Source organism: Heptranchias perlo, chromosome 14 (assembly GCF_035084215.1).
Source record: "Heptranchias perlo isolate sHepPer1 chromosome 14, sHepPer1.hap1, whole genome shotgun sequence".
NCBI lineage: Eukaryota > Metazoa > Chordata > Chondrichthyes > Hexanchiformes > Hexanchidae > Heptranchias > Heptranchias perlo.
The window spans coordinates 65,421,874-65,444,968 of record NC_090338.1 but is presented as its reverse complement, the minus strand read 5'-3'; the positions used below and the strand labels follow the sequence as shown (position 1 = coordinate 65,444,968).

The 23,095-nt window shown below is 44.8% G+C and overlaps 2 protein-coding genes across 5 annotated transcripts in view; one reads left to right on the top strand and one right to left on the bottom strand.

Moving 5' to 3' along the window:
• The window catches only part of LOC137332588 (dedicator of cytokinesis protein 2-like), a 555,930-nt gene that overhangs the window by 222,459 nt on the left and 310,376 nt on the right, over positions 1-23,095 (top strand). The window contains exon 27 of the mRNA XM_067996525.1: positions 5,602-5,697. Coding sequence (XP_067852626.1) covers positions 5,602-5,697 — 96 coding nt within the window. The remainder of the gene's footprint in view (positions 1-5,601; positions 5,698-23,095) is intronic.
• Positions 10,963-23,095, bottom strand: part of LOC137332589 (INSYN2B protein-like) — an 86,771-nt gene continuing 74,638 nt past the window's right edge. The window contains exons 4-5 of one of the 4 annotated variants that reach the window (XM_067996527.1): positions 12,663-12,744; positions 10,963-11,160 (exon numbers count right to left, since the gene is read on the bottom strand). In XM_067996527.1, coding sequence (XP_067852628.1) covers positions 12,702-12,744 — 43 coding nt within the window. In that variant the 3' untranslated portion in view covers positions 10,963-11,160; positions 12,663-12,701. Of the gene's footprint in view, positions 11,161-12,662; positions 12,745-14,784; positions 18,765-23,095 lie in introns of those variants that run through there. The other 3 variants (XM_067996529.1, XM_067996526.1, XM_067996528.1) reach the window with 3 other exon arrangements.

Here is a 23,095-nt window from a genome sequence, read left to right as displayed (position 1 = left end):
ACTCCAGAGACTTGAGCACATAAACCAGGCTGACACTCCTAGTGTAGTACTGAGGGGGGTGCTGCATTGTTGGAGGTGCCGTCTTTCAGATGAGATGTTAAACCAAGGCCCCGTCTGCCCTCTCAGGTGGACATAAAAGGGCCTGTGGCACTATTTTGAAGAAGACCAGGGGAGTTCACGCCAGTGTCCTGGGCAATATTTATCCCCCAACCAACATCACTAAAAAAAAAGATTATTTGATCATTATCACATTGCTGTGGGACCTTGCTGTGTGCAAATTGGCTGCTGCGTTTTCTACATTACAACAGTGACTACACTTCAGAAGTACATAATTGGCTGTAAAATGTTTTGGGACGTCTTGAGGTTGTGGAAGGTGCTATATAAATGTAAGTTATTTCTTTTCTTTCCAACAAATACTCGTAGGAGGGGATTACAGGATAAATTAAGTGCTCCCAATGAGGAGCCAACACTTTATCCGCGGTTCTCCAACCTGCGCTCCTTGTGAGGGAATTTCCCCTGGGAACGCGGGATTGCTGAGCTTACCTTTTTAAAAAGTAAAATGAAAGAATAAATAACTGTATGTCCAGCTGGGAGTGGAATGTAAAGCATGAATATGGGAGAATCGGGCGAAGGTTACAGTAATCAGTATAAAATACTTGGGGAGTCTGACTGACCGTATATTCGCTTCACTAGGCCTGACATTCATACCGTGTTGGCCAGGCTATAGTTAGCTCAAGATTCGCTGATCCAGACAGTTTTAGAAGGACACTGGCTTGTTCCTATTGATGTAGAAGTGCTCCTTACCAAGCACTGCAGCTAGCCAGCTGCTTACTCTCCTCTAAAGCAGCAACAAGAGAATAAAAACAGAAAATGCTGGAAATACTCAGCAGCTCAGGCAGCATCTGTGGAGAGAGAAACAGAGTTGACATTTCAGGTCGATGGCCTTTCATCAGGAATGTTCAATTCAAACACAAGAAAATTGAAGGGAACCCGAGATCACACTCCATACAGAGGCTGACCAGCCATGTGGGAACTCGGGTTTTCCAAGTGTTCCTGTATTATCGGCGCCCCCACCCCCGCTCCCCACCCCCCCCCCCCCCATTATCCATAAGAATCTTGAAGAATCCTTTCGGGGGAGTCAGTCCACCCCTGTCTCCAAACATGCTACAAGGTTGTGCCTTGAGTTATTCTGCAAGTGCTGGGACCCCTTCTCCTACCTCGTCCAAATGGCTGCACTTCATGGGTGAACTCAGACAATGAATGGCAGTAGGCAATTCGGTCAAGGAGGGTCACCACAGCCAAGCCTGATCCTGCCCCACTGAACTTCTAGATCGGGAAGCAATCAGAAGCAGAAATCCTGGTTGCTATATTCCCCATCCAAGTCTGGAGTCCTAAGGGCTAACTGTATAATTGTAAAACGACAATCTCTGCCCCTGCTAATTCAGCACGGACTAGGAATCAAACCTGGAACCTTTGGGCCAGTATGTGTATTACATCAGGGTTTTGCCTACTGGGTGATCAGGGGATTGTTGATACCGTAATAAATATAACTTGACCGTGCAATCACAAACAAGAATGAGAATGGTCATTATTGAAGGGCAGTCCTCGATCAATGAGGAGGGCGCACTTTGCAAAGACAGTAGGATGTCAGATGGATAATAAATGAGTTAAAGATGGGTTGTGCTGTCTGGGTGGAGCAGATGTGCTGCAGAATGTGAAAGAACTCCTCTAAACACTGGATGCAGGTAACACCATCTTCATTAGCACCTTGGAGAGTTGATCCACTGTGTGAGACTGGCCTGACGACCAGAGGAGCTCAATGGCATGAGATGCTATTGAAAAAGAAGCCTGGCTGGAGGGAAGCTGGAGGCTCAGTGGGTGACCGCGCGGTGAGGTGTCGTACTGAGCCACGTAGTCAAGGAAAGTCTCAGCTTTGATTCCTGATCCGCTCTCTGAAGTGGCCTGGCAACCCATACGTTTGTATCAAAACCGCTACCAGCGGTGAGAGAAAAAGGCCCATCACCACCACCTTCTCAGGGCAACTAGGGATGGACAATAAATGTAATGTAGGACATCCCAATGTAAGTTGCCAGCAACACTTATCCTAAGAATGAATTTTCAAAAAAATCTCATTAATAGAGATTGTTACTATAAATCAGGGTTGTCATCCACCTGGGATTCTCCTAGACCAGTGAACAGTACCACATGTGGCACATCTTTTTTTATTTCATCCTTGCGATATCCTTTACCCAGGGAGTGGTTAGACCGAGGAACTGGCTACCACAAGGAGTGGTTGAGGTGAATAGAATAGATGCCTTTAAGGGGAAGCTAGATAAACACATGAGGGAGAAAGGAATAGAAGGATATGCTGATCGGGTTAGATGAAGAGGGGTGGGAGGAGGCTTGTGTGAAGCATAAACACCAGCATGGACCAGTTGGGCCGAATAGCCTCTTTCTGTGCTGCACTTTCTATGAAATGTTTCTGTTCAGCAACTGCCCGAGGTGCCACTACTGAAATCAAGAACTTGTAACGTAGGACATCCCATTATTCCATGGTGCTTCATAATAATTCCTGCCCAGGCGTTTCCTGAATGGGCCAGCTCCTGACTCCCGGGTGAACCTTCCTCATACCTTCCCTTTCAGAAATCGTGCAGTCGGCAGGTTTGCCTGCAACAGTGGGAGTTGGGCTGATTGACAAGTGATTTTTAAGATATATTTTATGTTGGTTAAGGACGGCAACTTTAAGCAGCATCTCGCCATAGGGTTTCCCCTGCCGAGATTCCTCCAACACAATACACCCTGGAATAATGGGATGTCCTACATTACAAGTTGTAACGTAAGAGGGCAGGCGGGAATGGGGTGTGAAATGGGGAGTGGACCCGATCCCATCGTTTCCCTGTCTGGCCGGTTAGGTTAAAATGACCCCCATAGTCTCTTTATCAGCCCAATGAACCCCATCAGTATATGATTATGCATCTCTGCCTCAGATGCTGTTTGCAGCCTACAACAGGTCCGGAAACGACACAGTGACAGCTTCTGTAAGCAGCTTCACATGGATCACCTGTTACAAACCATCAGTGTTTAGAAAGTGATGAAGTAGGGTAGGTGAAGCATGAAGTACTTGAATGACAAGGTATCAGAGCTGAAACCTAGGTGGAGAGAGGATATTGCAATCTGATTAATGTACCATCATTTTTATAATTACAGACTTTTATCCATTGAATGCGCACAACTATAGATTCGTGCCCTGGATTGCTCCTGATCTCTTTATAATGTTAGATTTATAGTCTGCTGTCAGTTCAAATGCAGAAAGTAGCACAAAAAAAGGCACTGCTTAATTTAACTTTATTTCTCCTGCAGGTCCCCTGCTCCGCCCCCTTTCCGCTGCTGAAAGCCTCGACTCCCGCTGGGGTACGGTTGAGTAGGTGCTGACACACTCCCGCTACCTCAGTGAGCCTCGGCAGGGCTTGTTCGACCGTGGGGGGCTTCAGAGCCGAGCTCAATCCCGCTCTCCCCTCTCAACCACAGACGCGCAGCTTCCAGCTGAAGTCACCGAACACCACCAGCTTTCCTCTATAGCACTGGGCCTGTTTGTGGTCACCTCCTCTCTCTCGATAGGCATGGACTCTTGCTAGGGTACAGGCCCACAGGCACCAACCTCCCTCCCCTGTATCTCAGCAAAGTGGCCAGTCTTTGTGTACGATTGTTTGGCAGCAGGCTATCTGACTGTGTGTGGGGGGAGGGAATCGACCATTGCCCGGTAGCCCATTGCGCGGTTGCCCAAGGATTGGCCGTTGTCCAGTCACCCAAGGGTCGACCATTGCCAGGTCACTCAAAGATCAGACATTGCCCGGTCACTCAAGGATCGGACATTGCCCGGTCACCCAAGGGTCGGCCATTGCCTAGTCACTCAAGGGTCGGCCATTGCCCGGTCACCCAAGGGTCGGCCATTGCCTAGTCACTCAATGGTCGGCCATTGTCCAGTCGCCAAAGGGTCGTCCATTGCCCAGTCACCCAAGGGTCGTCCATTGCCCAGTCAACCAAGGGTCATCCATTGCCCAGTCACCCAATGGTCACTGGACTGCAATCAGGAGTTAATCCCATCCCGCAACGCAAAGCCAATTATAGAACTAGTCCAACTGGGAGCAACAGAGGATTTTCTTCCCCTTCTTTAACCTCTGAACCATATTATACTATAATTCTGTTAAGGAGAGTTCTACTTATTGCCAGATTTAAACGGAACTACTTTATTTGTGATATTGCAACAAGAAGCAGTCTATCAGTCGCTGGTTAGTGTCCTCTGTATTGGATCAAAATTGCCAAAGTCACCACACCCTTCTCCAAACAGATACAGCAAATTGGTAGTTTTTTTGGAATTGAATATGTGTCGAAAGCCCAGGCAATAGGGAGATTGAAAAGTTCTACATATGTAGAATGGAACGACTCTGAGGGACTGGGCTGTAGATAAAAGAGAGAACTTGCATTTATATAGCGCCTTTCACAACCTCAGGTCATCCCAAAGTGCTTTACAGCCAATGAAGTACTTTCAAAGTGCAGTCACTGTTGTAACGTACGAAATGCATCAGCAAGATTGTGCATAGCAAGGTCCCACAAACAGCAATGTGATAATGACTAGATCATCTGCTTTTAATGATATTGGTTCAGTAATAAATATTGGCCAGGATACCAGGGCAAACTCCTCTGTTCTTCAAATAATGCCATGGGATCTTTTACGTCCACCTGAGACGGCAGGCGGGGCCTCGGTTTAACATCTCATCCGAAAGACAGCACCTCCGACAGTGCAGCACTCCCTCAGTACTGCACTGCAGTGTCAGCCTAGTGCTCAGGTCTCTGGAGTGAGGGCTTGAACCCACAACCTTCTGACTGAGGCGAGAATGCTACCTCTGAGCCAAAGCTAGGTAGGTGATTGGCAAAAGAACCAAAGGTGACATGAGGAAAAACTTTTTTACACAGTGAGTGGTTAGGATCTGGAATGCACTGCCCGAGGGGGTGTTGGAGGCAGATTCAATCATGGCCTTCAAAAGGGAATTGGATAAGTACTTGAAAGGAAAAAAATTGCAGGGCTACGGGGATAGGGTGGGGGAGTAGGACTAGCTGGATTGCTCTTGCATAGAACCAGCGTGGACTCGATGGGCCGAATGGCCTCCTTCCGAGCTGTAGCCTTTCTATGATTCTAGGTGGAGTTATGGCTCCTCCAACCCCAGGGAAGGGGAGGGAGGAATTGGGTATATACTGTAAGGTAAAATACAAAAGGTTCTGTGGAGGAAGAGGGGCAAAAAGAAAGGCTAGAGGCAAAGTGTTATTGCAGTTGCTGATTTGTATCACTCTTCCTATTAAATGTATCCGGTTCTAGATACATAACTGTGTTTAGAGTTTTGCCCAGAAGTTGAAGACTGTGTTATCTGCTGCTTCTTGCCCCACACCTCTCTCAAAATGGCTGTCCTCAACTTAACACAAAATGGCTGGCCAGCACCTGGCTCAATATCGTTATCCTATCATAAGTAAAATGTAAGCGGCTTCACAAGTGGGAAAAGTATCAATGAAAATTCTTCCTTAACATTGCATATTTCCTTCTCCTAGGGTTCAACCTACAGCCACCTTCAGGGGATCATAACTAAGTTGTTACGAACTGTGAACCAGACGGTTATTAAGATGGGAAGAGACCACAGCCTGATTGTAAGTAATTGTGTGTGTGTGGGGGGGGGTGGGGGGGGTTTCATTCCGGGATCCCTGTTTAATTTGTGCAAACACTTAGATGAAATCTGTTTCACACGGTATCTCGATTGCACCGTCCTTTCAAAGGGCTTAGAGGTTGTCGGTGAAGGGCAGGGAGAGTGGTGCTCAATTGGAGGCCCACAATCTATGAGTATCGCTCTCTCTTTTTATGTTACCCAACAGGTGGTGGTCCCTGTAGGGCCAGTCGAATTTTCCACTGTCGTAGGCACTAGCTGTTGGTGCTGGAGACTGTGGGAGGCAGGGGTTCTGGATTATTTATGTACGAATGTGCAGTTGGCGATGGGAGTAATGTGCTTGCTTCAATGGTACATTGTCAATATTAAAGCACTATCATACTAATTATTTAGCGAGCACAAATAGCACTGTCACAGTATGAGAACTGCGGACCCCCTTGGATTTTTGGTCCCAGCTTATCCTTCTTTCTCTTCTCCAGCCGGATAAACCCTGTGGTACCGAAAAGACCATAGCCCAAGGAGCCAACTTCTTAAAAAATTGGCTAAGTAAACAAAATTGTAGCATTGTAGTTGCAAACAGGTCCTGTTTCCATAGGTACAAAGCCAAAAAATATTCCTTAGTATTTGCTCTATCTTGAGTCTCAATCTGGGGGCGGGTAGTGCTACAACTGCAAGTTTATCAGGTCTTGTTTCCAGGACGACAGCTGGGGCTTTGCAAAAGAAAATGTTTCTCACAAAAATCACAGTAATTGACAGGATGATGCAGGAATTTGCTGCTGGGCTTTGTGTGTGACTCACCAGTATTTCTGTCTTCATGTACTATTCATGCTCTTTTGGGGCCTTAAAGGCAACGTAATTATTTATATCTGTTTCTCCACACATAAACATGACCTGATGATGATCTGCTGTGGCAAGTGGATAGTCACAGGTCTGGAGCACGGCTGTGATGTTTAGTTGTTACAGTGGATTGTGTTTAACATGGCTTGTCTCTTTAAGGCCACTGCTCAGAAACATGACGGCCTCCTCAGCCCCTGCTCTAACCTCGGGCCCTACCAGCCTGCACTCCAGCTTCAGGCCTGAGGTTACAGCAGAGACCTAAGCAGGCCTGCAAGATTGATACATTGCACTGGTGTTAAGGGAACATCTCAAAATTACATACTCCAATAGATATATCGGGGGAAAAATTACACTTGGCGATCAAAACATTTAAATGTTGCCGGCGTCATACGTACGGCTCGCTGGTCATGATGGGCAGGAAATCGTCCGGCTCCTGCGCTGAGCCGGTTGGCGGGTTGGATCTGAGGGGGAGGGGATCCCAGGGATGGCCTCGATCGGGGCTGGCAGCAGGTCAGAGTCTTTTTGTGGGCCTGGAGGAGCACTCTTGCTTCTAATGGATCCATTAAAAAAAAAAAAATTTCCTGGTCCTTTTTTGTGACTGGCCTCCAGCGGTCCCTTTAAGGACTGCTGCTTAGGCCGTTCAATACCTGGTGCAACTGGACACATGCTCCACCCATTTGTATCTGAGTTTTGTAATCGGGGTCGTACAACCAACGTATTTAAGGAGCTTAACTCCTGTTTCAGGTAGGCGCCCTGAACGACTAAAAGTCACCCGAGTCAATATAGCGTTCAGTGCACTACCTGTGCAGATCGGGCATGACAGATCTTGACGTGAAATTTGGAGGTCTAACTCTAATTTTATGCCGAAGAAATGGGCGGCCTTGAGTTGAATTTCATTGCAGTCACCATCTGTCATCGATAGTCAGCTTCTTTCAAAATTGGTGTTCTGATTGTTTTATGCATAGTTCATAGATTTTTCTGACTGGATTTGCAAACCCTTGAGGGTAACAGGAAAACATAAAGGCGCTGCAGAAAGGGAATGTGTTTGCACAGTGCATCCTGCAATAGGGTGGGATTACACTGATAAACCAAAATGATCTGAGAACCTGGACCAATCCTTCCTTTCTCCTCTAATTAGATTGAACAGTTGATTAAGATTTTATAGGGTAAAGCTGCCCCTAAATATGGTCCTCGGTCAGGTTCAATCACAAGGATAAAGGGTGTTGGGACATAACTGAATTAGTTGGTTTTCTGAAGTTGGAGTTGAACCCCAAAGTCATGGCAATTATGGATGAGGGAGAATGACGTACTTCTCAGCCGTATCATGCCTCATTTAGGAACACTTGGAATGGTTACAGCATGGAAGGAGGCCATTCGACCCGTCGAGTCCATAACTTAATACTTTCAGCAAGAGTACTGCTTTTCTCCTTAACAAGCATAATTAACAGCATGAAAGGGCCTGCTTTTTCTGGATGAGTGAATGGATACGATAGAGCTAGTGCAATGAGTATCATTCACATTGAATGTCGCTGGGTTAAAATCCTGGAACTCCCTACCTAACAGCATTGTGTGAGCACCTTCACCAAACGGACTGCAACGGTTCAAGAAGAAGGCCCACCACCACCTTATCAAGAGCAACTGGGAATGGCCAGTAAATGCCAGCCTTGCCAGCAACGCCCATATCCTGAAAATTCACATTGAATCTTGATTTAAAAGAACAATATCGAGAAAAGTGCACTGCAAACTTGTTTTTTTTCCATATGTTGAAACACATGACACGAGGACGTAAAAAGTCACCACCTCATTTGGGTGTGATGTTGTGTCGAAAAATGATTCTTTGCTCTTGTCCCTTTTCAAATGGGAAAAAAAAAGATTTCCAGTTTGCTTGTCCCTGAAGACAGTACCCCTTTATGACACATGCACAACAGAACTAAAGGTGCATGTGTGGTCTTGGAAAAGGAATGCATCGAGTCTTGAGATTTGTCCCAATCCCAGTGCCCACTTGGACGAACCCAGCATCTGCACAAATTAATATTAATTTTAACAAATATTTAAATTCTGAGCACTGTAGCCATCTTGACATGAAGGCGCACAACATGCTCAAGATGGCAGTTGAGGAGTTCATAGGGAATTGAAAGTTGGCTGCCTGTTGAATTTAGGTTAGCATACCAACCAAGGTGAGAGGGAACCATGATAAACAAGATAGCAGCAATCAGTCTGGAGTGTTAATGATTTGACCAAATTGGATCCCTCATTACCCTATTGTTGTAACTTGGGGTAAAATACGCACTAACCCAACAGCTTTGGGCAACTAAAATCCTAAACCCGATTTCAAACTTAAGCCTCGATTTTAACAGGGGGCGAGTGTGGGGCCAGAGTGGTGAGCGTCAGGCTTGCCCCAGCTCACTGGCATGAGACCCCGGGCCTCATATAAATATATCAGGCCCAACTCCTGCCCAAACATCGCCTCAAATGATGTCAGGCTGGCGAGCCGCAGTCGGGCGATTGCAACGGGAGAACGAGGCCGGGGAAGCCCCGGGAACGGACCCCAGCAGTCGCAGCATGGGGATTTTAACCTCCCCTGCCTGCCCCGCCTCCGCACACCCAGTTCTTAATGGTGGTGGGGGGGGGGAATGCAGAAGGTTAAAATTGTGTCTTTAGAATTCAATTTGGGGGTGAGGGGAAGGGTGAGGATCTGATGAATCAGCTGGTAAACGCACTTCATGGCATGGGACTGGGCCACACAGATCAAGAAAAGCCTAGGTTCTCATACTCGCCTGTGTGGAGTTAGCTGATCTCAATAGGTCAGTACATAAAATAAGCCTCACGATTTTCTGATGTGGGTTATACAGTGATTAATCACCTGTGCATGAGCAAGACATGGCATGATCCAAACCAAGAGGGTGAAATTAGTGAGTAAGTCAAGAGAGGCAAGGGGCTAACCCAAGACAACAGGAATTGGTGAAAGTGACTATCGGAATAGTCAATAAAACCTTTAAAAGGAGAAAATACAATGAAATCCATCTCCATATCACCGGATTGAAGGAAGATAACATTTCAAGAGAAGTCATCTACCTTTTGAAGGATGGTTGTAGGTGGAATCTTTTACATTGTTGGCGAGTGACCTTTGGTGTGTCAGTGGATGGATTGGTTGAGGGTAGAAGTTTGTCTGTTTTTAAATTGCCTAAATGTACAAATCTTGATCTTGTGGGTAAAGTCCTCTTCCCCACCCCCGCCCCGTAAACCAGAGGCATCCAGCTTTCTATCTCAATCTCTATCTATCTATCCTTGGCCCCTTCCTATTTCTCATTTACTTGCTGCCTCTCGGCGACATCATCCAAAAACACGACGTCAGGTTCCACATGTAAGCTGGCGACACCTAGCTGTACCTCACCAGCACTTCTTTCGACTCCTCCACTGCTGGCAACCCGTAGTGGATGAGCAAAAATTTCCTCCAACTAAATATTGGGAAGACCAAAGCCATTGTCTTTGATTCCCGCCACAACTCTGGTCCCTGGCCCACCGACTCCATCCTCCACCCTGGCCACTGTCTGAGGCTGAACTGGACTGTTCGTGTATTATTTTACCTTGAGCTGAGCTTCCGACCCATATCCTTTCCATCACGAAGACTGCCTACTTACTCCTCCGTAATATTGCCTATCCCCACCCCTGCCTCAGCTCTTCTGCTGGTGAAACCATTATCCATAACTTTGTTACCTCCAGCTTTGACTATTCCAATTCTCTCCTGGCTGGCCTCCCATCTTCCACTCTCCATAAACTTGAGCTGATTCAAAACTCTGTTGCCCGTGTCCTAACTCGCATCAAGTCCCATTCACCCAGCAGCCCTGTGCTTGCTGACCTACATTGGCTCCTGGTCCGGCAATGTCTTGATTTTAAAATTCTCATCCTTGTGTTCAAGTTCCTCCATGGCCTCGCCCCTCCCTCTCTCTGTAACCTTCTTCAGCCCTACAACCCTCCGAGATCTCTGCACTCCTCCAATTCTGGCCTCTTGCGCATCCCCGATTTTCATTGCTCCACCATTGGAGGCCGTGCCTTCAGCTGCCTAGGCCCTAAACTCTGGAAGTGCCTCCTTAAATCTCTCCACCTCTCTACCTCGCTCTCCTCCTTTAAGTCGTTCCTCAACACCTACCTCTTTGACCAAGCTTTTGGTCACCTGTCCTAATATCTCTTTATGTGGTTCGGTGTCAAATTTTGTCTGAAAGCGCTCCTGTGAAGCGCCTTGGCACCTTTTACTACGTTAAAGTCACTATATAAATGCGAGTTGTTGTTAATATTGCTCAATTTACACTATCGCCAAAAGTTTAAATTATCCCCAAGTGAGTGAAAGAGACAGTGAGCAACAGAAACACACACAAAGACGGAGAAAGACATATTTATTTTAACACCGGCATCAATCCATTTATTTTAAATGTGTTAACTCCAGCGTTAAAATAACGGTGATTGTAAATTCTAGGCCAAAGAGATGCAAGCAAAGAGCGAGATGGAGAGACATGGGCGTAGATTTTCATCTTCATTACCAAGGTGGGAATCTGACGGAGCAGATCACTCGCTGGTTGTAGAATCTGCCCGATTTTCATTCCATTGATTTTATCTATCTCATAAAGTGTGAAAAAGAGAGAGAAAAAGCAAGAGTGAGATACTAACACGGATGGGTTGAAATCTGAAATAAAAACAGAAAATGCTGGAAATACTCAGCAAGTCAGGCAGCATCTGTGGAGAGAGAAACAGAGTTAACATTTTAGGTCAATGACCTTTCATCAGAACTGGAAGATGTTGAAGATTTAACAGTTTTTAAGGAAGTACAGAGCCAGGGAAAGGGGGGAGGGAGGGGAGGGGAGGAAAGAACAAAAGGGAAGGTCTCTGATAGGGTAGAGGGCAGGAGTGATTAAATGACAAAAGGGATAATGGTGCAAGGCAAGGAGGGTGGTAATGGGACAAGTAAATTAACAAAAGATGGGTCAAGTAAATCTTGCTGTGCAAATTAATAATTCTACATCATACTATTTTAATAGAAGCGTCACCAGTTTCAAAAAACACATTCTTTCAAAATATTGAACAGTGATTTCAACCCTTAGACAGAGAGGAAGACCGTGTGAGATATTTCCCATTCACTGACACACCATACATTGGCATAGTGCCTTCAGCTGCCTAGTTCTCACTCCAGAATTCCCTCCCAATGCAGCCTTCCCACCTCCTTATCCTTGAAGACCCTCATCATTGTTTTCCCTTGAGTTTAGAAGGTTGAGGGATGATCTAATTGAGGTGTTAGAATGATAGAGATGATACAGAGAAGCTATTTCCTGTGGTGGGGGAATCTAGAACAAGGGGGCACAATCTTAAAATTAGAGCTAGGCCATTTAGTAGAGAAATCAGGAAGCACCTTTTCACACAAAGGGTGGTGGAAATGTGGAACTCTCTCCCACGAAAGGCTGTGGATACTGGGTCAATTGGAGCTATCAAGACCGAGATGGATAGAATTTTATTAGGTAAGGGTATCAAGAGATATGGGATCAATGGCAAATAAATGGGGTTGAGGAACAGATCATCCATGATCTAACTGAATGGTTGTACAGGCTCAAGGGGCTGAATGACCTACTTCTGTTCCTATTAAATCCCATCTTTTTAACCAAGCTTTTGGACAGCCCTCCTAATCTCTCCTCTTTTGTCTCAGCATCCAGTTTCCTCATCGCATCTGTGAAGTGCTCTGGGGTGTATTTCTAGTTTAAAAAGGCACTTTGTAATTGCAAATGTTGTTGCTCTTGCCAAGCATTGATGTTCGGTTGATATAATCAGGAAGGCTGCTAAAGACAAGGGCCCTCAAGTTCTCCTGTTGTGTGAGACTGTCCTGAGATTACTGGAGGAAGCAGAAGTGTCTAACATAGATCTACATGAGGAACTAAAACATGAGCTTTAACACATTGAACAAGACTGTAGACATATTATTGTAAAGAAATATGGATTGAGACATGGCCACTTGGCACATTTAGCCTGCTCTTTCCATAGACCATGTACAATCTACCCAACCATATAAGTTCCATACAAGCATGGAAAATTCCCCAAAAATCATCAAGGAAAACTCGACAAAATATTCACCCATCCTGACATCTCCACTTGTTTGGCCCAGAAAGGGACTCAGATCCATGAGGAGTATAAGTGAGCAGAAGACCATGATTCCCTAGCAAAAGAGGAAAAAGTGGAAGAGGTTGGCAATAACTGGGAAGCAAATAGTTAAAGGATTCTGGGCTTAAAGATTTATCCAGTATTTTAAAGTGGTCCCATTTAATGTGGGAATGTTGAGGGGGATAGGATATCCACATCCTCCACGGGGGTGTGATTAGTGGCCACCAAATGAGCAACTTTTGATGTCCATTGGGCCCCAATACAGAAGTGGAATTCGTGGGCAAGTTGGTAATGCCAGGTGAAGCTCCTGTAATTTATTTACTAACTCGCAAACTAACACTGACTCTTTAATAGTGTGCTGGATTGGATTCCCCTGAAGGTTTAATGGGAAAGTACACTACCCAATGTCCATGAGCCATGCAGACCAGGAAGGCTCAGTACCTGTTTTCGTGCGAAGTTAGCAGTTCATAGCTCCGGCCATGGCAGCTGACCTCAGCAACCCTTCGGCTAGAGAGGCAGAGAAGAAAAATCAGCCGGGGGGGGGTTCCAGCTCCTGATCGCTGTTCGGTGAACCCTGCTGTAAAGTGCAGCTGCTAGAGAGAACAGGACCAGACTTGGCTGTCATGTCCCTACACTCACTGGGTATTATTATTTACAGTTAAATCTCAAAACGTGTTGCAATTTGGGTAGCAGAGAGGCAGAGTTGGTTGGACCATAGAAGTTTCTTGGCCATACAGGCTAAGGAGCTGGGAGATGCAAAACTGAAGGATTACAGCGCCACCACTGCATATAGACTTAAGGTTTTTAATACATTACATATAGATAGATTTGTGTACTATTCCTAAGAATCGATTATTAAACTCGGGCAGCTTGAATGATATGTATTATTAACCCAGCAGAGGGGACATCACAGAAGCTCGCTGCAGATATTGCTGGTAAGGCCTGGGCTGAAATGTTAGGTCTTTCCACCCAGCTCGCACCGATTACGCATATTGAAGGCAACTATTAGTTGTCCGCCACCATAATCTATGGCTAATCCACACTCAGAGTACTCAAAGTAGTTTGTCTTGTTCAGAGGACAAGAACATGTTACGTCTCATTGTTGCGCGAAGGCAAGTTGTTGTGTTTATGCTCAGAGGGTCTCATTTGTCAGCTTGCCTCAGTCAGTCACCACCGGGTTAAAAGGTCGTGGGTTCATGTCCGTCACCAGTATCTAAGCACATAATTGAGGCTGACACTCCAATGGGGTTGTGAGGAAGTGCTGCATTGTTGGAGGGGCCGACCTTCAGATAAGATGTTAAACCTGTTCAGGTGGATGCTAAAGTCCTCGTGGCAGTATTTGAAGAAGAGCATCTTCAAACGTCTCCTTAAAACCCATTACTTTGACCACATCTTAGGCCAGCTCTCGTATTTCCCTTTCTTCTCCTTCTTGGGTTTGACCCCGAACTATGAAGCACCTTGGGATATTTTGTTATGTTAAAGATGCCATACGTTGCTGGTAGTGGTGCAGAGAGTTCTGCTTGTGTCCTGGACAACATTCTTCCCATAACTAATGCCACTAAAGGCAGATTGATCATTAATCCCAAGTAGGGTTACCAACCCTCCAGGATTGCCCTGGAGTGTCCGTGAAATAAGGACAAATCTCCAGGACACTGCTGCGAGCAACCCAGGAGAAAAGTCACAGGGGCATTAAAACAAAATTGTTTTAAAAAAAAAATTCTTTGAGCACTTTTGTTTATTAGTTATAAAAATATCACATTGGAAAAAGGCTGTTTGACTGATAGTCAAGAATCATCCAATCAGGTAATGAAGAGTTTATTCACTTTCCGGGTAGGAAGGCACTGTACTGCGAGGATGGACATGTTGGGTGACCAACAGGGGGAGTGTGGGGGTGGGATGGATGGAGGCAGGAGGTCACGTGATTAAACCTCTAGGAACATGTCCAACCAGAGTCAGCAACCCTAATCCCAAGTCTGTCCCTGGGACACTGCTGCTGCAGAGTAACTGCTTTGTTTATCTACACACCAAAAATCACTGCACTCTCTGGAGAAATTCATGGCGAGAAGTGCTTTTAGATATTGACATGATAAAGCGCTTATATAAATACAAGTATTTATTTCTATGTGTCGATCATCAGGAACTGCTGACTGATCTGTGTGCAGTGAAAAGCCATTAAAGTGACACATTTTTAAAAAATATCATTGCTTGAATGTATTTTACAATTATATTCAATAACATACAAAGAGAAGTCTTATTCCTGTACAGACAGTATACAAATTCACCTGTACCCCATGTGCCTATTACACAAGTGCTACCCTCAATTACTGGGCTCAGACACACCCATAAGCAGGACCACATGAACACATGAGTCTTATTATTTTACTCACATTCGCACTTTTCAAAATAAACTTTCATATTTTCACCTCTCTCACAAATCTGATAGAATGTATTTTTTTCCTTTCTTTGGCAATCTCATCGTCTTCTGCACTGAAAGGGTTCATTGCTGTCCCATGGATGCTGGTCATCCTCTGGTATCTGAGCCAATCGTCTAGTCTGCATGTGTGAGTCTAGACAACGAGTCTCAGTAGGTTGTTGAACTATGGGGAGGGGTGCGGGGAGGAAGGGGGAGACGGAAGAGCAGATATCACAGTCCAGCTCGACTCTGCTCTACCCCGACGTCCACCAACATTGCCTATTCCAGCAGAAGTGACTAGCAAGTGCTCAGGAGCGGCACCCAAGCTGATTTGTCCCCTCCCTACCCTAAGGAGTTCATTTACACCCACCATGGTGGACATCAGCTAACTCAGCACTGATTGAGGATCAAAACCGAAACCTCGATATCTAAATCACCATGTTGTCTTTACCAACTTAGCCATCATTCTGGTCTTGTAAAATTCAGTGTACAAGCCGCACTTTTGCGTAAGTTGCACTCCTTCTCCTGTATTTTACAGCATATAAGCTGCATTAATGTGAAAGCTCCTCTGTTATAGGAGTCTGTATCCCAGCTTTTGAGAAGCACTAGGTTGTGTTTTTATTCTCTCCGTAGGTTTGTCAGGAAACTATGTGAAATTCACGTCAAAAGATTTATTTTTGCCTTGACAACCCTCAACTCTCTACAAAGCCCCAAGTCTGTCCAGGATTTCAGTACCACTCCCATATCTGGGGTGCCTCCTCTAATCCCCCTCTCACACTCCTGGGCAGGATGCAACCAAAAGCTTGTCAGCATAAAAGGGATCCTTCTCCAAATTCTTTCTCTCTTTCTCAACCTTTCTTTACTGTCTCCATTTCATAACTATTATGGTCTGTGCTGCTCTGAACTTTCCTCTCTTGTTCTTCCTAAACTCCAAATACAATGTCTTACAGGCTCTTTCCCCTCCCTGCGTTGAAATCACAGACCTGCGACGCCATCTCCTGCTCCAGATTTGTTCTTTGATAGAATCTCAGGACCTTATCTCCCTCAGTCTCCTCTTCCTCCTATGTTATTTGGGCTTCTAAAACCCAAACTGTTATCACTTTTGCGCCAGTTCCTGATTTACCCCATCTTTTTCCTCATTTTCTTTAGCCTTGGTGTAATCCTGTGCCAGGGGCCCTGGCTGTTCATCTATGGTTCTCAATGGTAATTAAACCCAATAGGTTCAAATAAACTTCTGTCTTCCCAGATTAACCTGTCTATTTTCCAATTTTTTCACTTCACATAGCAAGATGCTGAACATAACACTAATATTACTCAAAAAGTGACTTAGAAATAGCTTTAATACTATTATGGGTTGGAATTTCCTGGAAACTTGCACTGAAACAAGGAGAGATAAAAGGAAAAGCTGCAAATGCTGGAAAACCAAAATAAAAACAGGAAATGCTGGAACTGCACAGTAGTTCTTCCAACATCTGAATTAGAAGGAACAGGTTAATGTTTAGGCAGCCAAGCCTATGGATTTCTGGAATTTGCAGCTTGTTACTGTGTTGGCATTGCTTATCATGAAGAATATCAAATTAATGGTACAGTTTCACTTTTTTTTAAATAAATGCAATTTAAGAGTTTGCCCTACAGCAATATTAATTTGAAAAGTGTTAATTACAATTTAAACCTTTATAAGTCACTGATTAAGAGCACTGGGAAGGACGGAGTCTGAGTAAAAGAACGTGGAACAAGTCTTAATTTCAGTCACTGTTCAGGCCTGTATAAAAAGATGGACTTCTGTTAAAAGTTTAACACACTATTAAAATAGATTGAGTTTGTGCAGTACCAGGCATGGTTTATGGGAGAGCCCCAGTTTCCATAACGACCAGTATTGTGATTCTAAAATGGAGCTATCTGTTGCAGGGCTCGTGGCCTGTCCATGCTCCCTGAAAGATGCTCCTTTGCATCACCCATGCTCATGGGGAAGAAGTTGGGGGGGGGGGGGTGTTTGGGGCAGGTTTCCTGTTTCCTTCCAACTCACATCACTCTCCTTTCCCCTTCTCTGCTCTCTCTTCTTCCATTCTCTATACATCCCTTTGCATTTCAGTATTTTTCTCCTGTGTTTATCGATCTTGGGGCATTTTTACTGTGCACTTTGCAACGTTACAAAACTTTGGAGCAGTGAAAATGTACAATATAGCTGCAGCCAAACCAGTGCACACTTGGGATTTATGTGAGACCATCCATTAGCCTATGGATGCTTGTTGGTGAAATTACTAGATGAACATTTAACATGCTCATGTAACATCTCTTTCTGTCCACCATATTAATGCAGCCATTAACCCATTTTTTTTTTAGATGGGTTGGCACCTCCATTATGCGGATTGTCAAATGAACATGTTCACACACTGCTATCACTATGAAGTATTAGCCAGTCCTGGCACTTCCCTGCATTCATTGCACCTTTGTGCACATTTATGTCATATCAAATTATGTATCTAACTTATGAACAAACATGACTGATAAATTGTAGAACACCCCACCACAAGGAGTGGTTGACGTGAATAGCATAGATCCATTTAAGGGGAAGCTAGATAAGTACATGAGGGAGAAAGGAATAGAAGGAGATACTGTGATAGGGGGAGATGAAGTAAGGTGGAAGGAGGCTCGCGTGCAGCATAAACACCTGTGTATAGACCTATTGGGCCGAATGGCCTGTTTCTGTGCTGTAAATTCCATGTAAAAGCAGAAGGCGCTGGAGAAAAGAGTATCTGTGACAAATAGAGAGGTTAAGGTTTTGGGTGGGATCGAGCAGAATGCTGTGAAACATTAACCAGTTGTTCATGTGCATTTGCAGCATTCTCGGGTTTCATTTCACAATCTAGCATGAGCAGCTTTTTTTTAATGTACAAAAAGGGCACAACTTATACACTAAGAGTGACACAAAACTGCATTGCTGAATATGTAGTTAAAAAGCATAAAAAGAATGACCACACGTAATTACGAGCATTTCTCTCTGCGCAAACTTCAATAATGAATGAGGTTGCAATCGTTATTAGCCTGAATTGATTTCGCCAGCTGACTTGGAAGCTTAAATGCTCCACCACATCCATTATTGCTGTGTTTTATTCTGTTAATTAATCAAAAATAAACTCATTACTAGACAGGGTGCTGCATTAACCAAATATAGTTCTAAAGTGATCCATCATCTTGTACTGTGTGGCCTTAATTCGTTGGATGATAGGGTCATCTCCACTCGGCAGGTATCACTTCACTGCGCATTTCCGCTGCAACAGTCTCATTGTGAATTTTCTCACCTCTACGCCCTTCGCGTTTCCCCTCTTTCCTGGCACGTAACCACGGTGACTGTGTTACTTGGCTCTCTTGATGCAACTGGCCATAGCTCGTCAAAAACGCCCTTTAATTTCCAAAAGTTGCAAGGAACCAAAAATAAAACTCGTTTCATGGCAGTTATTTTGACAGCGATGGCTCACAGACACCAAAAGCAGGCTTTCTTAGGCTTGCGTGCTTTACCCTTCAGCTCTTGTTTCTGACTAGTCTGGTTGTCTGCGTTCCCTCTGAGCAGCTGCGGCTGTTGTGAAGTTTCATCTTCGCTTTCCAGGGCTCGCAGAACTTGATGGAATCTGCCTTCCTGCTGTCTAAAGTCATATTCTACACTGGGGAAAAATACAAATAGATCAAATAAAACCGCTGACAATTAAAAATATAATTGTGTCAGGGCCGTAAGTTAACACTAGCAGTTTGCGACGCTTCCCTTCATTTTCTGTTTACTTCCACTATTATTGGTGCAGAGAGTTAGACACTGGCCTTTTGCCTCTGGGACCTGGGTCCAAATCCAACTTAGACTACTGGACGAAAGTCTTCTCTGTCTGTTAACAGCTTCTGTCGAATGAGTTTGGGCAGTCTCAGTCCAGCTTTCAGTGGGCGCATGCCCATTGTACAAAAACTGGCGTCAATTCTCCGCTAACTGGCAATCTCAGAGAGACTACACGAAGGCATGGCTGTAGGGAATGGAAGAATGTCATACTGTTGTAGTAAGGGTGATCTTCTGAGATTGGGGCTGTGCAGAGGGAGCTCTACTTTGCATCTAACCTTGCTATTCTTGACCCGGAAGAACATAGGGCGCTAAATTAGGCCATGTAGCGCCCGTTGTTTCGGCGCTAAACGGCCTCTCTGACATCCAAGATAGCGTTTTGGATGCGCAGGCACGCACGTTTCCAGCGTGACGTGCGCCGGACGCCATCTTGGTATAGGAGTTAGCGCAGGCGCAGATAACGAACGCTGGAATCATATAAGGGAGAAAATGCTGATTTAAAGTGACAGACATTATTTTGGGACTTAACGCTCAACTCAACGCACAGTCTTAACCCCGACCATCTCAACATGTCTTAGAGTGCCTGCAGGATTTACAGATTAGTGGCTGGATGATTGTGTCTGGCTGCTGAGCCATTTGTAACTGTTTTTGGAGGTCTCCTAGACTTGACCACTAGGACGCGGGGACATAGCCTAACATTTAGAGCCAGGACGTGCAGGAGTGAAGTTAGGAAATGCTTCTACATGCAAAGAGTGGGAGACGTTTGGAACGCTCTTCTGCAGACGGCAGTTGATGCTAGCTCACTTGTGAATGTTAAATCTGAGATTGATAGATTTCTGTGAACCAAGGGTATTAAGGGATATGGGGCTAAGGCGGGTATATGGAGTTAGGTCACAGGTCCACCATGATCTCCATGAATGGTGGAACAGGCTCGAGGGGCTAAATGCCACTGCCACTTGCTGCCTCCTGATATGCGCCACCTTCTCTTGTAAGAAAGCAGGACGTGTGTCTGGGTGATGTGCCTGTCATGGTTGAATAGCTGCCAGTGTATGTGGCCTGTGAGTTGTGGGTGGGCGGCTTGAAACAGTGGTAATGTGTAAGGGTAAGAGGAAGCATCTACTTAGAAGAGTTGAGTACTGATGGAAAGAGTTTGTTGGTATGTGGGGGATGGGGGTTGTAGTGCGTGGTGCAGTTGGTAGGAGACACCACTTGACAGTTGACCTCACTCACCTTGACCACTCATGTCAAAGCATTGAACTTCTTCCTGCACTACATCCATGGTCATGATGCTGTGCGTCTGGCATTGACTTCGTCCCCCGCTGCCCCCCACTGTCTTTTGGATATATGTCTGGAGGGCCTCTTGCCACCCCGCTTCCCCCCCCCCTCCCTACCCTGTGGATACAGGATGTCCCTCCTTCTGTCCACCTCTTGCACCAAGGTCTTAGTGCATCAGCAGAGAACCTTGGTGCACGCACTCTCGCAGGCCTGGTACCAACTCAGATCGGCAGATTGGTGAGGTCTGGCATGCAGATTGGAGGATGTGAGTGTGCAACCTTTATTCAATGTCTTAATATAACTCATCAGTGTGTAAACATAGGGATGGGACCTGCATCTGTGTTTTATGTGTGCAATGTCTGCTGTTCAGACTCCGTGCAGACAGTAGACTGTTAGTTTCAGCAAATAACAGGTACCAGCTACCTTTAAGAGATTTCTAAGAAACATCCTCCCTTTAAGAGATTGGGCTCTCCCTGCTGGTGGAAAGTGCAAATTGCATTTATTCCACGTGCAAGGCCCGGAATGGAACACTGATTGCAGGTTAGTACTCGGGCCGGCCGAAACTCGCGTCTAGCCTGCACAGGGGTCATTGGGAACGGGGCATCATGCTACCTATGCCCAAAAATGGCCCTTTTCCAATTTTTTCCCCATAGAATTATAGAATGATGTAGCACAGAAGGAGGCCATTCGGTCCATCGTGCCTGTGCCGGCTCTTTGAAAGAGCTATCCAATTAGTCCCACACCCCTACTCTTTCCCCACAGCCCTGTAGATTTTTCCCCTTCAAGTATTTATCCAATCCTCTTTTGAAAGTTGCTGTTGAATCTGCTTCCACCACCCTTTCAGGCAGTGCATTCCAGATCATAACAAGTCGCTGTGTAAAAATTGTTTTCCTCATGTCGTCTCTGGTTCTTTTGCCAATTACCTTAAATACTACCACTGAATGCTTGAAAGTATTTTAGTACCTTGCCTTCATGAGGACAAAATTTACTTATAGAGGGTTGCCTGTAAAAAAAAATATATATTACTAAACATTTTTTTTTTGTCACGGTGATTTCGGAAGTTAAAAAGCTCCAAAAAGCATTCTGTTTGACAAACAAAAATATTAAACTCTTTCTTCCTGAATAGGATGAGATACATTGGCCAGAAAATTCCTTGGAGCTGCTCCCGATCCGCGGAGATCTCCGTGGAGATGCCGGTGATGGACTGGGGTTGACAAATGTAAGGAATCTTACAACACCAGGTTATAGTCCAACTGTTTTATTTCAAATAAAACAGTTGGACTATAACCTGGTGTTGTAAGATTCCTTACAATTACTAACGTAAACAGGGTTTCCATCGCACCTCCAGCGAAGTAACGCTGGTGGAATGCAAGTTGCTCCCAGCAATTACCTGTCCATTGATAATTGGGACTCGGCCAACGCCCTATTGTTAGCCAGCTGTCTCCCCCAAGTATCACTTTAAGTATGGCTGCCATGGTATCAGTGCAGATGCAGAAGCCGTCAATTCATTTGAAGCCCAATGCGATAAATCCCTATTACTATTTTTTTATATAGACTTTGTTACACCCAAAGGAAAGCCAAACACTGACCTGGAGTGTGAAAGTTACTATCACTTACAAATGGCCTTGGCAGTCTAAAACCAGCTATAAATGACCTGGATTTGCCTACTGCACTTTTCCCACAGGGAATACTTGAGCATTAGCCTTCAAAGAAAAAGGCCAGGTTAGCACCCAAGCATCACAACCTTGCTGCCTACCCCAGAATACCCATAAGCAATGCCAAGGGAGATCAGACTGATGTTAGACTTTCTACAATTGATACAGTGATGTACAAATAATGACTGCAGTTTAAGGCTGTATTATTGAAATACTGACCAAAAGGATTCAGAAATGACTTTGAATGTGTTAGTGACCAAAAGCTAAACCTCAAATACCTTTCACCAGAAATCTGTTGATCTCTCCCAAAGGAAACAACCAACACTGTGTTCATCTCATTTTTTCAGATTACCATTATAGAATCATACAGCACAGAAGGAGACCATTTGGCCCATCCAGCCCATCGTATCTGTGCTGGCTCTTTGAAAGAGTTATCCAATTAGTCCCACTCCCCAGCTCTTTACCCATAGCCGAGCAAATTTTTCCTTTTCAAGTATATATCTAATTCCCTTTTGAAAGTTACCATTGAATCTGCTTCCCCCAACTTTTCAAATGTAAGGAATCTTACAACACCAGGTTATAGTCCAACAGTTTTATTTGAAAATCACAAGCTTTCGGAGGCTTTCTCCTTCATCAGTTGAGTGTCGGATTCCTTGAAAATTACCGCATATATAGTCATAGAACAATGCCTGGTGATTACAGATAATCTTTCCAACTGCCCGTTATCAAGGCCATCAAATGAATTGAATAGTGTTCAGACAGAGAAACATTAGATACCAGACTACTGAATATACAAACGGCCAGAACCAAAGACAGAGAGGGAAAGAGAGAGAGAAACATCCGAAAGGAAGAGAGAGAGGATGACCAGTTGTATTAAAAAAAGTTATCTGTTTTTAATACAACTGGTCATTCTCTCTCTTTCTCTTCCTTTCGGATGTTTCTCTCTCTCTCTATCTGTCTTTGGTTCTGGCCGTTTGTATATTCAATAGTCTGGTATCTAATGTTTCTCTGTCTGAACACTATTCAATTCATTTGATGGCCTTGATAACGGGTAGTTGGAAAGATTATCTGTAATCACCAGGCATTGTTCTATGACTATATATGCGGTAATTTTCAATGAATCCGACACTCACCTGACGAAGGAGAAAGCCTCCGAAAGCTTGTGATTTTCAAATAAAACTGTTGGACTATAACCTGATGTTGTAAGATTCCTTACATTTGTACACCCCAGTCCATCACCGGC